General features: G+C 41.0%; 2 protein-coding genes across 4 annotated transcripts in view; both read right to left on the reverse strand.

Annotated features, from left to right (window-relative positions):
- nt5c2a (5'-nucleotidase, cytosolic IIa) overlaps nucleotides 1–9,442 on the reverse strand; it is a 55,785-nt gene extending 46,343 nt beyond the window's left edge. The window contains exon 1 of one of the 3 annotated variants that reach the window (XM_030441530.1): nucleotides 9,384–9,442. Coding sequence is in view for 1 of the 3 variants with exons in the window: in XM_030441529.1 (XP_030297389.1) it covers nucleotides 1,197–1,211 (15 nt within the window). In the remaining 2 variants the exon portion in view is untranslated. Of the gene's footprint in view, nucleotides 1–1,073; nucleotides 3,199–9,383 lie in introns of those variants that run through there. The other 2 variants (XM_030441529.1, XM_030441531.1) reach the window with 2 other exon arrangements.
- Nucleotides 9,443–10,781: 1,339 nt separating this feature from the next.
- Nucleotides 10,782–15,681, reverse strand: part of wbp1la (WW domain binding protein 1-like a) — a 12,856-nt gene continuing 7,956 nt past the window's right edge. Inside the window, exon 4 of the mRNA XM_030442196.1 lies at nucleotides 10,782–14,090. Coding sequence (XP_030298056.1) covers nucleotides 13,672–14,090 — 419 coding nt within the window. The 3' untranslated portion in view covers nucleotides 10,782–13,671. The remainder of the gene's footprint in view (nucleotides 14,091–15,681) is intronic.

The raw sequence follows: 15,681 nt of genomic DNA on the forward strand, positions 1-15,681 counted from the left end.
TGTTATCTTTCTTTTTGGTGAATATCACTTAAACTTGCTCAACTTTAACCTGCAAAATGACCCCAGAGTAAAGTCAAGTTCATCTTTAAAATACCCCTGTCTGAACTGAAAGAAATTTTTTTTAAATGTAAATAACAGGGCATATTAGATGTAATGTTCTAACAATGGCACCGCTGTGCTGAAGTAATTGTTTAAATCAAAACTCAATCTTTACGTTAAAATCACAAGTCAAATTGAATTTGGATTTGGAGTATCATGGCAGCCTTCTCTGTAATCTTACTGATAATTTGAGAGGCTGGCTGTTATTTGGATGATATATCTGTCCTTAGACAGTGATAGCCTTAAAAACCTGGGGGAAGGTTCTTACTAAAAACCTGTGTTGACATTATGAGTAATATAACACTGATCAGTGCAGTAACCAGTTTGACAATCATTTGCACTATTATTCATAGTTTTCACGCTCCCAGGGGAACGCCCCCTTGGTGGCCAAACACAAGTATATGCTTTTATTAATTATAGTATTTTTAGCAATAAGTCACATCTGTTTGTAATCGTTTTGACATGGTTTGTTCTTGTGTATTCGAGGCGACCACCTGCAATGCCCTCAGTGAATTAAGCTAGCTGAGGAGTTGGGATGCTGCATTAGCCGCAAATAAACAATTGCAATCATTTGGAAGTCCCTTTACACCTGTAAGCTTGTGTATCGTAGGGATGGTGAGATTCACCGATTCGTATCGGTGCATCCGTATGAACATTTACGATGTGGTTGCATCGATGACAGAAGTGTGCATCGGTTAAAAAATCCGGATGAACTCGAGATGTATCGTGTATAAAATCTCTGCATCGATAAAATCCGACTCGTATATATACTTTAAATAAACTAATTTAGAACTAGGACCAAGTGCTTGTTTCCGTTCTCATCACCACGGCCGCGATCGGCCAATTCAGCCAGTCACGTCTCACGCGAGTTGGAGGCGGGATGAGCAGAGCACCAAACAGCAGGCTGGAAATCAGAGCCGATCAGAGAGAAAGTAAGCATGGATGAAGAAGAGATACACTCGCCGGTCACTTACAAGTCTGGTGTTTGTGGACACTTCGGCTTTTATAAAGAGATGGTCAGCTTGAGAAATGCCATCTGTAAAATGTGCCGTGCCGCGATTAAACACACAGGGAGCACAACCAATCTAAGCTCTCACCTGAAGCAGCGACATGGCGTTAATGTGACAGAGAGGTCTCCTTCGGCTCCAGTGGTTAGCACCAGCGGAGGTACTGCTGCTGACACAATGTTAGTGTTTGTGTCGCTGCGTGGTTACACGTGAGTTGTCCTCGTGCTGAAAACGTGACTTTTCGCATACATGACGTCACTCACCGAGACGCAAGAAGAAAGCAAAAATATATATTTTTACGAAGGAAAGTGACAAAAATAATAGTAAGGCACAGTGACTTGAATAAGTACTTCAATCTGATTACCGGTTTGGAAATATTAACACTTTAGATTACTCGTAGTGGTCAGATTAAGGTAACACGTTACTGGCATCACTGATTGTGTAGGTGCAACATGGAGCTTAAAGATGTAAAGAAAAAAAGGAGGAGGAAAGTTGGAGATATAGACCCATTTCAAACAAGTTGGGGCAGTGACAACATGTGTGTCAATCTGTACAATCTGCCAAAAGGCACCACTGCTTAGAGTTTAGTTTCCCATTGTCCCTGTTGAAAGTGTGAAGCACACTGTAGAAATAAAGAATGAACATGAACTATCTGCACCACTTTGTAGTCCATTGTACAATATTCTTCTGCATCGCATCGTATCGCACTGTATCGCATTGTGTTAAACCAAATTGTACTGTATCGCACTGTATCGCAGTAGGTGGGAGAATCGTATCGTATCTTATCGCTGGTTGTTTTATATGAATCTTTAATGTATCGCATCGCCTCAGTGTTGAAGATGCACATCCCTAGTGTATTGACTGATAAGTTTTATTGACGATTTTTTGGGTGATGTCGAGGTTACAAATGCAATAATAATATTAATACAATAATATTGAACATCTAGTGGTACTTAATCAGAAATCCTTCATCCTACAATGAAGAACTTTGTACTCCTAAAACGGCAGCATTATTTACCCATCTAGATAATAAATACATATAACTGTCCGTTCTTTTATAAGCGTTCACCCTAGCAGCAGTATAAGGTGAGGGATTCTCCAAAAGGTACACATAAATGTCACCGAAGTCCAGCTCTGGGATCTGGCGGTTTTTAAACGGCTGAAATACTGCAGCAGGGGCTGTATATGAATTGCAAGTGCCCAACACTTGCAGTTAATATTGTTCTATTTCTACGGTTGACAGGTGATCTAAATAACTGTACGATGGGAAATTATCCAGCTTTTGCCTTGTCTCTATGGGAAGTAGAGCTGCCGTCTAGGTCTGCTGTTTTGCCCTCCAGGTCAGTGCGCGGGTCACATGACTGACAACTTTGAATTGTGTCATGGAGTGGATGATTCATAGGTCTGTAAGTGAAAACAAACACACCAAAAAAAATAAACATCAACAACAGAGAGGTGCATCTACATACAGCAAGTACACAGACATGTGGAGAAATAGGGCTGTGAGTCCAATATGGTTAAAGTTTGACAGCATCTGTCGTTACAATCTTACACGAGAATTTATTATTTCACTAGTGATTTATCTGAACTTATATTTGGACGTTTGTAACCCCTGCTTTAAGGCATATGAAGTGCACAATGTACACCTTGTTTCCACACACTGAATGGGACTCAGAAAGGCTGTGTTATAGAAGCTCAAATGTCTGACACTAAACCACATCAGTACAATAACAGACACCAACCATGCCTGACATTCTGTGGGCTAAACTCAACTATGATATAGGATTAATTAAAATAAACAAATACATACAAAATGTGTAGCCACTTTCACTAAAATCAAAATCAAATTTGAGACCAAACAGACCTAAATATCTGCTACAAACTGAAGCTGTAAAGAAAATGACACACGCCTTCATTCTGCATCATTACATCATGTCCTAAATTACCACCACTCCTAGCTTTCCTGTTAAGAAGACACCTTTCAAAGGTCAACAAAGGTGGCTTCGATTCTTGTAGGACCACCAAGCCGTTAACATTAGAGGTGGGTGCAATTCATCGATGTGGCGATGCATCCCGATGCGTAATTAACGTTGATGCTTTGCCGCAAGACCGGAACAAAAAACACGTTACCGGAACCATGCGCCGCCCGGACTGTTTAGTGAGTGGGACCACAACAAACGGAGCAGCAATGTTAGTTTCTTTGCAAAATGGTAACAGCTCTAGCAGCCCCCAAAGAGCGGCCGATTCTCTCGCCACCGGGGTTCACTGCAACCGTGTGGAAGCACTTTGGATTTTATGAGAGAGCGAACGAGACGACTGACGAGACCTACGCGATTTGCCGTTTTCAGTGTTTTCCGCCAATAGAGGGGGCTCTCGTGTAAGTGGAGCTTTCCCTGGTCAAAGTTAAGTAGGTCAAAGTGCAAATGTTTACATAGTCATAAAATATTTTTTCTTAGAAAAATACAAGTCAAATGTTCAAAAAACCTTGTTATTTACTTAATGAGTGTAGTTTTAGAGGAACTGAGTTAATTCAAAGGCTATTTATTTACAAATGTAGCCACAGATGAAGACAAAATCAATCTTGTATGGAAAAAAAGCATTAAAAATTGCAATAATCGAGGAATCGTGGCACCAGTAATCAAAGTGAAACGACAATCGTTATAATCGAAGTTCCCATAATCGAAATCGAATCGAATCGTGAGGTACCCTTGTTGGAACAAGGGTCCCATGTCCCAGTTGTTCCTGATCCATACACTGTGCTGACACAAGTACAGTACAGTACAGTACAGTACCTGCATATTCCACACACTTCTCAGTTGGGAATCTGACAAATGCATTGTTTAGTAAAGAAAAATAAATTAATAAGGTACATGAAATGCAGTATTGGTGCACATCTCATCTCTCAAACTCTGCAACAAGACAGCAGCTAATAAAAAAAACCATCTTGGAAATTCCTAAACCTTTTACAAAAGCACAAATGATGAGTTTCTTAGAAATAACCAGCTACTGTAGATAGTAGATACCAAATCATGAGAAATTACCACAACGCTACAATACATGCCAAAATCTAATGCACACTGTATTACACTCTGTGTATTATATTGTCTTATTTTGTTCCATCTGTATTTTGTTATATGTACTCAGTTTTCCCCCAAATAGCAGCGGCAGTGCGCTGCTGTAAAATCTGACCACTACTGCTGAGGAGGAGGAGAGGAGGACTTAACCAACCTTCATGTGGGTTGTTAAGGCTAGGTGGGCCCAGGTGTGAATGTTTTTTAAGCTGTCTCGGGACAGAGCTCAGTACTGCATTGTAAGTGGGTGATAAGCACTGTCGTAGGCCACGTCCTCTATTCAAAGGCAGTGTTTCCAGTTTGACACCGATGGATTTTTTTTACTCCTCTTTCAAAACATCTGTCTTCTCTGGCCTGGGTGACTTACAGATCAACTTTGTGTTTGGTGTTGGCTGTTAGGTCTCATGTTTTATGCATTTTAAAGCACCATCTAGGACTTTGTTTCAAAGGACAACAACTCCCTAAATTTCTCATTCACAGCTCTATCGCAGGCACAATTCCGAACTAAAGCTGCTGATTTGACGCTGTCAGCCAGCAGAGACTCTCAAAAAGTGTTTGCTCCCATACATTCAAAGTTGACACATACAAATGTCAGAAATGGGGATATTTATTAGGGATTTCCTGATGAGGTTTTTTTTCTGCTGATCCCGATCCGAGTCATTTAGTATTTAGTAAATGCCAATACCGACTCCCGATCCGATATTTAGCCTTAACTAATATTTTCCAGGATAATACAGCTGCATTTAGAAAGCCAAGACGGTAGGGCATACCAGGGATTCAAAAAGTCAAGATGACGAAGAAAACTATGGAGCCAGAACGGTGACTTTAAAATTTGGGATCCAAAAAAAAAATTGGCATTGAAAACAAAACATGTACTGAAAAAAGAAACATTGTCATTGAAACATTTGTATTGAAAACAGTTGTATTGGCATTGAAACAAGTATTGGCACTGAAAAAAGAAAGTAATTCAAATAATTCAAATCCGAAAATCTTATCATTTTTTTTTATTTGTATTTTTTTGTATTTTTCAATGACAATCTTCAGATTTTTTCTTCATGTCACTTTTTTTTAAGTGACAGATTTTTTTTACAATGTCAGTTTTTTTTCAGTGTCACTGATTATCAGTTTCAACTTTCTGTCACGGTTTTGGCGTCGAGAGGGAGGGACCTGAGGGGAGGGGCAAGTAGAGAGTGGTTTGCATATCATTTGAGAAGGTAATGGCAGCAGCCTGTGGGAAGGTGGGGCTGGACGGTCCAGCCTACAATACCGATTGTAGCCCGCCGTCTCTTGGGCAACACAGAGTCCAACTACCTCGCGGACTTTTCTTCAAGCTCTCTCCTGATGTGTCCAAGTCTCTGTGTATCTGGTTCTGTCCCGGAGCTCCTGAGCTTCGGTCTCTATATGCGTATGTAGTGTGGTAGTAGTACCGGGGCGCCGAGCACGGTGCATTAGCCACAGTTAGCACAACAGTAGAACAGCCTGTTGCTCCGAGCCGGGGCTGCAGCGCCGACAGCAGCGCTCTGGTCTGCTCTCCGAGCTCTGTGCCAACTTACCGCTATCGGAGACCGGAGCTATCTATATGCGTATGTAGTGTGGTAGTAGTACGGAGCTAACGAGCATTAGCCCAAGTTGTGTTGTTCCGAGCCGGAGCTGCAGCGCTCGCTGTACACGCATACAGAGACCGGACAATAAAGGAGAGTGCTTGGAGAAAAGTCAGTCAGTTATGAAAATATGTGTCTGTTACTTGATTACAGCCGTCTGTTGTACTTTACTATGAACCACAGTAGCACAATCACAGCTGACTTTCCCCGCACACTGACTTGTTGAGTTTATTCGCTTCGACTTAAAGGAGTCATTGTAGGAATAGTGATATTATTCACATGAACTGAGTTTATAGGGGAGCTCTGGTCTCTGGTCTCCTGTAGCGGTACGGTGGCACAGAGCTCGGGAAGCAGACCAGAGCGCTGCTGTCGGCGCTGCAGCCCCGGCTCAGAGCAACAGGCTGTTCTACTGTTGTGCTAACTGTGGCTAATGCTCTGTGCTCGGCGCCCCGGTACTACTACCACACTCCATACACAAGAGACCGGAGCTCGGGAGCTGCGGGACAGAACCAGATACACAGAGACTTGGACACATCAGGAGAGAGCTTGAAGAAAAGTCAGCGAGGTAGTTGGACTCTGTGTTGCCCAGAGACGGCCGGTGTTATGCCGACAAGTGCCTGCATGCCAGGATCTGCATGCCGCTAGCAGCATGAGGGGGATGCAGTATTCGGCAGACCTGGTTTTGAACTTGCCAAGATATGCATCCCTGGCTGTTTAAGACAGACACACTGCTACATGTATGGAGTCCATGTTCATATGAAAAAACACTCTTATGAGGTTAGAGAAATTGTAATTAAGAGTGTTTATTCATATGAACATGGACTCCATACATAAAGCAGTGTGTCTGTCTTAAACAGCCAGGGATGCATATCTAGGCAAGTTCAAAGCCTGTGCTGTGTTCCGATATCCATACTTCCATGAGTACACTTAAACGTAGTACACTATCCACACTTACTAAGTACGCAGATTTCAGCGGGTGAGTATTGTTCTAAATCTAATACTCCGTGGTGCACTTACCGGAAATTACGATCGCAACAGCCGCCGCGGCGGCAAAAACATCCCGCTTTACGGTGAACATAAGACATCTACGGCTTTACTTTTTAACAATTACAATCACAATCCTACAATCCTGCAGTATGGCTCCGCTGCAGGCGCTGTTGTCTCAGAAGCTATTTTAAAAAAAAAATCCGAGCGGAGCGCCTCTCCCTGCCTCCGCTTCTTCCGCTACGTAGACAAGATGGCGGCCGTTGAGTGCGCAAAGTGTACATCGTTGCACACTCAACGATTTTGCCGTTATGAGTGCAACATCCGGGTCCTTTAAGTACACTTCTTTTCACCGCGATAGATATCGGAACACCCTACGTACTCAAACTAAGTATAGTAAGTACGGAAAGTATGGATATTGGAACACGGCACAGGTCTGCTGAACACTGCATCCCCCTCATGCTGATAGCGGCATGCAGATCCCGGCATGCAGGCACTTCTCGGCATAACACCGGCACACGGGCCCTAACATGGTGTATTGTGGCTGGACCGTCCAGCCCTGCCTTCCCGCAGGCTGCAGCCATTACCTTCTCAAATGATATGCAAACCATGCTCTACTTGCCCCTCCCCTCAGGCCCCTCCCTCTACGCCAAAACAGGGAGAGAAAGTTAAAACTGAAAATCAGTGACACTGAAAAAAAACTGACATTGTAAAAAAAATCTCACTGAAAAAAAAGTGACATGAAGAAAAAATCTGAAGATTGTCATTGAAAAATACAAAAAAATCCCAATAAAATAAAATGATAAGATTTTCGGATTTTAATTATTTGAATTACTTTCTTTTTTCAGTGCCAATACTTGTTTCAATGCCAATACAACTGTTTTCAATACAAATGTTTCAATGACAATGTTTCTTTTTTCAGTACTGGTTTTGTTTTCAATGCCAATTTTTTTTTGGGATGCCAAATTTTAAAGTCACCGTTCTGGCTCCATAGAAAACCCTGATCCTCTACCACGGAGATGAGCTGGTTAATTAATAATCCAGAGCGATTAATTCAGTTTTCCTCTCTGTAATATTTCTGGCCATGTCGCTGTCTCAAGGATATTTCTCTTTCCCTTTGGAAGTATCCGTGAGTGTTTGTTGTTTTTTTCTATGTACTGTATCACATTTTTAGTGTTAAATGCAGCTCTTTTGTTACCCCTCCACGCAGCGGTCGTATTGCAGATGTTACATCTAATTCAAAATATTTCCACACTGCAGACATTTTATCAACAGCTTTGCCAGAGTAATGTTACGCACGTGTCTATGTTCTGCCACAAATTGTGCTCTGACGTAAAAATAGTCGGCTTGGGTCCACGTTCAAAATTGCCGATCCCGATCCTGCAGGTCGGCTCGGGACATCCCTAATATGTATATGGCCACGCACCCACACGCGGACAAAAGAGGAATTGTTGTTACTATTTTACATAAGAACATACTATTTTACTAATGCTTTTTTGGACTTGTATTCTGACTTTTTAACCTCTGATGTAAGGCATATGAAGTGTACAATCTGCACCTTGTTTACACACATTTGTTAGCACTTCAGATCCTATTGTTTACAGCAGATATTGTGTAAAATCAGCATGACTTTTGAGATAACTTGTTTCATGTTAGAGAAAGCCATATGTAGCTCATACTCATCTGAATCAGTTTATACTCTACCCACAGTAGGAATATCAAAGCAAATATCCAGTACAGATAAACAACTAAACCATGTTCGAACAAGTCAACCAGATTCTCTTCTATATAAAAACTCTGTGAAAACTGCGTTATTGGCTCATTATCCTTGAGGTAAGTCCATCTGCACATGACTGATGATGTGTGATTCTTGGAATCAGGATAAATCTTTCAGAAGTAAAATGCTGAGGGATTGCATCCTTTCTCACCTATTGTGTACTTAAAGACTGTACCTTTTCGTCTTTTGAATGATTGTTCATCCTGGTTAATTAAACCTCTTTATTTATACAGGTCAACATGTTGGGGGAATGTGTTCAATTGAAATAGATGGGAACAGGAAATGATTGACTCATGATGGATTTCCAGTATGCTAAAGCTGTGATAAACAGGGAGAGACTGCATAAAACACACGGTTAACACCTGACAGCTGCAAACAACGATTATTTTGACCATTTCAAAACGTAGCAATTAAATGTGAGCCACCAAGGAACATGTATATAGAGTTTAAACACTATATACTCCAAGCCGGTAGGTAAACAGAGTTTGGCAGAACGACAATTCTAGCAAACAGGAGCAGAAACATAACAAGGCTATGCTAAAGTTAGCTCGGTGACATGTAACTTCAGAGGCTGACGGCTAATATTAGCGAGTACAGCGACGGACCGCTGCATTCTGTTGACAGCATCTCGCTATGTGACATCACTCTGACAGCTGGAACGTTACTCCAACCACCTGCTCTGTTAACATAGCCAGCTAACAAACAAAACTAAAAAGTTCGCATAACTTAATTCAACTTGTGAAACAGCACATTAATGGGCAAGTGTCGTCTGTAACAAGCTCTGAATTTCTGTTAAAACAGTGTTCTAGAGTTGCGGTAAAGTACAAGGACATTGCAGACAGACCTCAGCGTTCTTCTTCTTCTTCCTCCTCCTCCTACTCCTCTTCTACTTCTTCTTCTTCTTCTTCTTCTTCTTATTTTTGTCTTCTTCCTCATGTGGCATTACTGCCCCCCTCGGGATAAAGTCGTCCCTATCCTCAGAGTAGAATTCCACTCATACAACAATACCAATTTTCTTTCCTCCACACTCTCATATATACTAATCTGTGATCCTCACTTGTTTCCCTCTGTAAATCTTCTGCCTGTTTCTAAAATATGCTCCACTCTCACGATAACCTGCTTTGTTTTCCCGTAATGAGTTGTGTCCATGTCTCTGTCTCCTCAATGTTACTCACTTCTTACTTTATATTGGATTGGTTTTAGAGCTCTTTGTTGCGTTATCCAAAGACTCAAGATTAGTGTAATTGCCAGAGGCCTACAGCACAAAAGCACAAATTATGAAACTCCAGTGGCAGTTCCTTCTGAATAAATATCCAAGTCATACAAATAGCCTAAACCACTCCTGGTGCAGTCTGGAGGAGAAGTTCAGGAGGAAAGAATAATAAGTAGCTCTGTAGTCTGGTTCAATACATAAGCATAATCTGTATTTTGTTTAAAAATTTGTGTTAATTGAGATAAATCTGTTAATTCATTGAGTAAATTAAATCTTGGTATTTGTTAAACATATGCTAATAACCTTTTCATTTATTTTAGTTAGAATAATAGAATAGAATACAGATAGTCAAGGCTAAATTAAGAGTCGAACCACGTGGTTTTCTTTCCGTAGTAGAATTTGCCGATTGGGATAACAAACCAATACTTTCTCTGACTATTGGGTGCATGCCGCTTCATCAGGCCAATCAGCCTGAGGTAACCTCCGCTGGGCTGGCCTCATCATTTATTGATGCTGCCAGGACAGCTCAGTGCGCATTTTCTTTCCAAAAAAAAAGCCCGGAGGTGCTGTAACAGCTGTTCGATGTACAGTATTGTTGAAAATATTGTGAAATTACTGAAAATATAACGATATTGGATAATATCTGATATCGGTTCTTGTGTCAAACTCTGCACAAACATCTATTACACAGTGAAGCTCAACCATTCTACTGAAATTGATACTTTTGAGTGGAGGTGACTTAAATCAAAGGCTTTGTACACTCATACACAGTATCGTTGGTATACAAGCTAGTTATTACTCACTTGCCTTCCAAGTTATTCTGCTTATGGGTTTAACTGGATTAAATAACTGCATTTCTTCTCTTTTTTACCTTTATAGTTCCTATTATTGTAGTGGTTCCTTTAGATTTTTTTTCTCCGCTACATCATCTTGATTATATTCTATACTTATGTCCTAATGTTATACTTAGGGTCAGAGTATAACTTTTCCACAAGCAACGTCGGGGATGGAGAGGCTGTTCACACAGACTTTTCAAAGCTGTCAATTTTTTATTTGACCAACATTGGAACAAAACAAATGTGATTAATTTTGTTTTAGTGTGGGATTTAAACTGCAAAAAATGATCGTAGTCTATATTTGCATTCAGTATAACATATATAATATCACGTATCTCAGTTGGAATAAAATGTAGCATACAAAAATAGCTTTACTTTGCCAAAAATGTCACATTTGTATTAAATCTAATCTCATTTTGTTATTTACAAACTCGTAAAAAGTGTAGGCATGTTTTTTTTATGTGAAAGAAAAATATAATTTGATTCAGCAGATAATAAAGAGCATATATACAGAGTGTAGCACAAGGTGACCATCTATTCTGCATATGCAGAGAAGTGCATGTAGTTTGTGCAGTATTTAATCCAGATCTGCTGTGTGCACAACTTTTTGGCAAACTCATTGAGTACACAGCTACTCATTTACCAACTCTGAGTTAAACAGACTCCAGAGCTTTGAAGATTTGAAGTTTTGAAGTTCACCTAAATATTCCCTACTCAAATGGTACACATTTTAGCACAATGTCATCAGAAAGCAACCCCTCATATAATAGCAGTGTGACAGGCCACTGAAGACTCACACAAAGGCTAATGGCAGGGAGCAGAGAGCACAAGACTGACTTAAGAACCCATCCTCTGAGCAGAACTCAAGCAGTGCACCAACATGCTGGTGATTAATCAATAGCTTTTTATACATTTTTATGACAAACATTTCAGCATGATTGGAGTTTTTGTAGTATTCTGCAGGTAGTCACTGTTTGTGACAAGAAATTTAGCCCCATTTACTGTTTTTATCTTGGCTTGTCAGGTCACACCTGTCCTGGTTTACCAAAAGATAGAGTCCGTGCTTTGGAGGACACTTGGAGCCTATTCATATACACATTAAGCCTTGATGTAATCACTCATCAGTAGCTGGTGCATTTTCTAAATTATGTAGTGAAGTAAAAAAGACACAACATGGACTTTGCTGTTCCAACACCTCTGTCAATTATCTCAGAAAGTTTGGAAAATCTTCTATGATGAGCTTATTCCAGTAAAGAAAGACATGCAGATTAATTTGCAACAATCTGCTTTATTGCACAGACTGCATGGTTGCTGCTGGAGGGCTTAACTTAAGTTAATGGAGTGGAGCAGCGTCGAGCAGCATACAGCATTAACAAACAAGACCAGCTGACCAACACACACCGCAGCATTTAACATCCTAGTCAAATTTTGTGGTGAAGAAAATAACTTCGTGCTCGGTTCGTTTTATCTAAAAAAAAAAAACTCTCTGCATCTGCTCATCGTCTTGTACAAATCAAATCAGAATTGAATCAAATTAAAATCTCACTGACTGAGGTGACGTTAAATCAGTGCATGTCAGCATCAATATGAAAGGAACAAAAGCAGAACATTTTTGCAAAACCTCCAATCATGTGACCTTATTGTGTTATCCTGTCCCTAAAAGCTATGGTACGCATCTTGTAATATTTTAACAAACAGCCATGTTGGGGCTGTTGCTCTGTCATCAGCTTAAACAACTATGAAACAAATCCCTAGGAACCTAAATGCTATTATTGTTATTATTATTATCATTATGGCAATGCAATATATAGTGGAGTGTGAATCAACTGTAAATATGCAATTATCATCTTATTTGCTAGAATCAGATGTATGATATGTCAAAGTTATGTTAAAAGTGGTTTAGAAACAGTGTTTTCTTTCCACAGTTTGTCTCCAAGAGGGCACTAACAAGTTTGTTTTGACACAGTAAAATCTATGGCCAGTATGCATCTTGGTCACAATTCTTTCATAATCAACTTGAGGGGATCATTATATGTTCATTATGTTAGGTATTTATATAACGACTTGCAGTTGAAAATTAGCTCGTATGGCTAAATCTATAACATTTACATGATATACTTTGGTGCTCATGTTGATTAATGTGCATTGTCCCTTCTTTAAATAAAATAAAAAAAATAAACAAACTTGAAAAACAGTATATGTGCTGCAAGAGAGGAGCACCTGTCAGGCAGGTCAAACTATAGGAAAACAGTCTTGTTGGTGATGCATTTCTAGCCAACGCCTATCTGTTGCTAATGCTCCAATGCATCACAGAGCAACAGGCCGTCAGTAACTAAGAGTACAACAACTCAGAGAAGCAAAGTTAAATAAAATGAACTGTGTGGGTAAATGTAATAAAAAAACGAAACATTGAATATCAGTGCCGCCACTGACAACACAACTGTCCAAACTTAAAATTAAAATAAAGCATTCTAATTGTAAACAACACAAACTGGCAGGGTTTGTTCAGCCTCGGACAGAAAGGCTCTACAGTAAGTGATTAAAACTGCCCAGAACATCACTGGTACCATCTACAGAGCATCGGTGACATCAGTGGAGTCAGATGTCTGCACACAGCCCAAAGGATACTTGAAGACAAGACACACCCTGGCCACAGTGCACCTTGCTGACATTCTGCAAAAACTACAGAAGTATCCATTGCCATATCACCAGACTACAGAGCGGCTTCTTTCCTCAGGCTGTGAGACTTAACAATTCATTCTCCACACTGTGCTCTATTAAAGGTGATCTTTCTTCTGTAGAATGAAGGGACTCAACTTAATCTTTGACTTTTTAAAATTGTATAATGTAGTTTAAAATTTTTGGATATAGGTGAAAATATTTAGCCATACCTTTCATTTGTCTTCAAGCTTGTCACATACACTTTTATACAAAGTTACACATGTACAAACAGACCAAACCCCTGAGCACCAAAGGCATAATATTGCATAAGTGACCACAGATATGAAAGACACTGTACTCGAATACCTCAGAGACTGTGGCTCTGTACCTACAGCTGTGTGTCCATCCGTGTTTTCAATAGTTTATTCATCATTATTATGGCTGTGTTCAAAGGTCTGGGGACCACAGAGGTCCTCCATTTGCTCCGTCCCCTCTTCTTCTCTCTCTTCTTCTCTTTCTAAAAAGCTGTGTTGATCCCACAGTTCATGACCATCACACACTTCAATCCCAGAATCCCCTGTGAAGCGCCGGTACCTGCCCGGCGTTAAGTCCTTGCTGGGGTTGTAAGCACTCTGAATGTGGCTCTGTGTGACCACTGGAGTAGCTGGGACTGCTACATCAGCATCATTAGGGATGGAAACAGTTGGGTGGGGACAAGGAGGTTCCTCAGGTGGTTCTGTGGGTGGAGGTGCTGGCTGAACAGGGGTGTAGGGAGGTGGTGGTGTGACTGGCCGATCAACCACCTCTTCATAAGCTGGTAGCAGGTAGGTGGGCAAGAATCCTGGTAAATAACAGAGTACAGACAAGCATTAAAGATGACAAGTGTATCAAGCAGTGCGTTTACATGACACTCAAGAAAACCGAATTACTGTGTTAGTCCGGCAATAATCGGATTTCTCATAGTCGAATTAAAGCACCCAGATTATTCGATTGATAGTCGCATTACTCCTGCATGTATACGTTCCATCGGATCAGATCAGATTTTGTGTTCTGCGCAGGCGCGAGATTTTTTCCCCGGGACCGTGAGCTGGAGGTAGACGGAGGGCGGCAGCAGCGTCTTTCCCCCGAGATCACTGCAAGAAAGAGCGCCATAGAGCACCTAGTTTGTGTAATTATCATGTACACCAAATACGAAATGTACAAAGATGTAGCTTCGTCTTGCTCTTCGTACGCCATCTTTCTTGAATGCCGAGGCAGCTTGTGACGTAAAGAGGTCAGCCGGAGGTGGCTCTGTTACCACTAGTTGAAATGGGTACAGCGCCACCTAGCGTACCGGGGTATGACATGCTCCGGCCCAATAATCCGATTTTCTCACTGGCATGTATACTCGGATAACTGCATTTGTCTGGATGAGTAGCATAGTCGAACTATGGCTGTAATCCGACTAAGCTGTGCATGTAAACGCACTGAGTGTGTCAGTCATTCCTAGGTGCAATGACAGCATTTAACGCTAGCTATAGATATGGAGCGAAGCACTGTTCCATTTTCAGGTTTTCTACTCAATACTCTCATGCTCACAAACAAGTTGCTCAAACCAGATTGCAGTTTAAAGTTCCACAAAATAACTTTTTCTCTGACGGTACTGGATTCAATGTAGGGCTGAAACGATTCATCGAGTTACTCGATTAACTCGATTATAAAAATTCCTCGAGGCAAAAACTCTGCCTCGAAGCCTCGTTAAATTCCTATGACGCGCACTATACGCGCAGGGATCTGATTGTTCCACACGGACCGTTGTTCAGGAAGCACACCAGCGCGTCATACATTTTCAATATAGCTGGCTGGCACAATTTAGCTCTGTATTTGTAGTGATGTCGTGATGCGGTTTGACTAGATACACACACCAGAGCCAATCACTGCAAAGCCCACCCCCATGCCCCACCTCCTGAGTCGACGGACGTGCCAGTACGTCCAAATCATGTGACCAATTTAAGATGACGTAGCAGCGAGACGGAGCCTCAGTGACTCTTGGTTCCGACTTATGTGTTGGAGCTGCCTTAAACTATATACCATTTTTTAAATTGTGTTGATAGGCCAAGTAAAACCGGACTTACGATAAATAATGTACGTCACACTTTTTCGCTAACATTGCCGTCACGTTTGCTGTACGTTTGGTTTCCTATTGGTGGAAAAAGGCCCCACACCAACCAATCACAAAATTATATGGCAAAGCACGTGATTTGGTTGCTGAGGAACAGGGGGAAGTTGTGGGAGGGACGGCGGCGAAAGAGTGACAGTGACTGTGGTACGGACAGCGTCAGAGATAGCGAGTTTCGAGAGATTTGTCACATTTAGCATGTTTTGAGTGTATAGTTAGTGTGTTATGTAGTGTTTGGTGTGGTGTGTTTAGTGTGTAGTGGAGTCGTGTTTTT

Source organism: Sparus aurata, chromosome 15, assembly GCF_900880675.1.
Source record: "Sparus aurata chromosome 15, fSpaAur1.1, whole genome shotgun sequence".
NCBI classification, from domain to species: domain Eukaryota; kingdom Metazoa; phylum Chordata; class Actinopteri; order Spariformes; family Sparidae; genus Sparus; species Sparus aurata.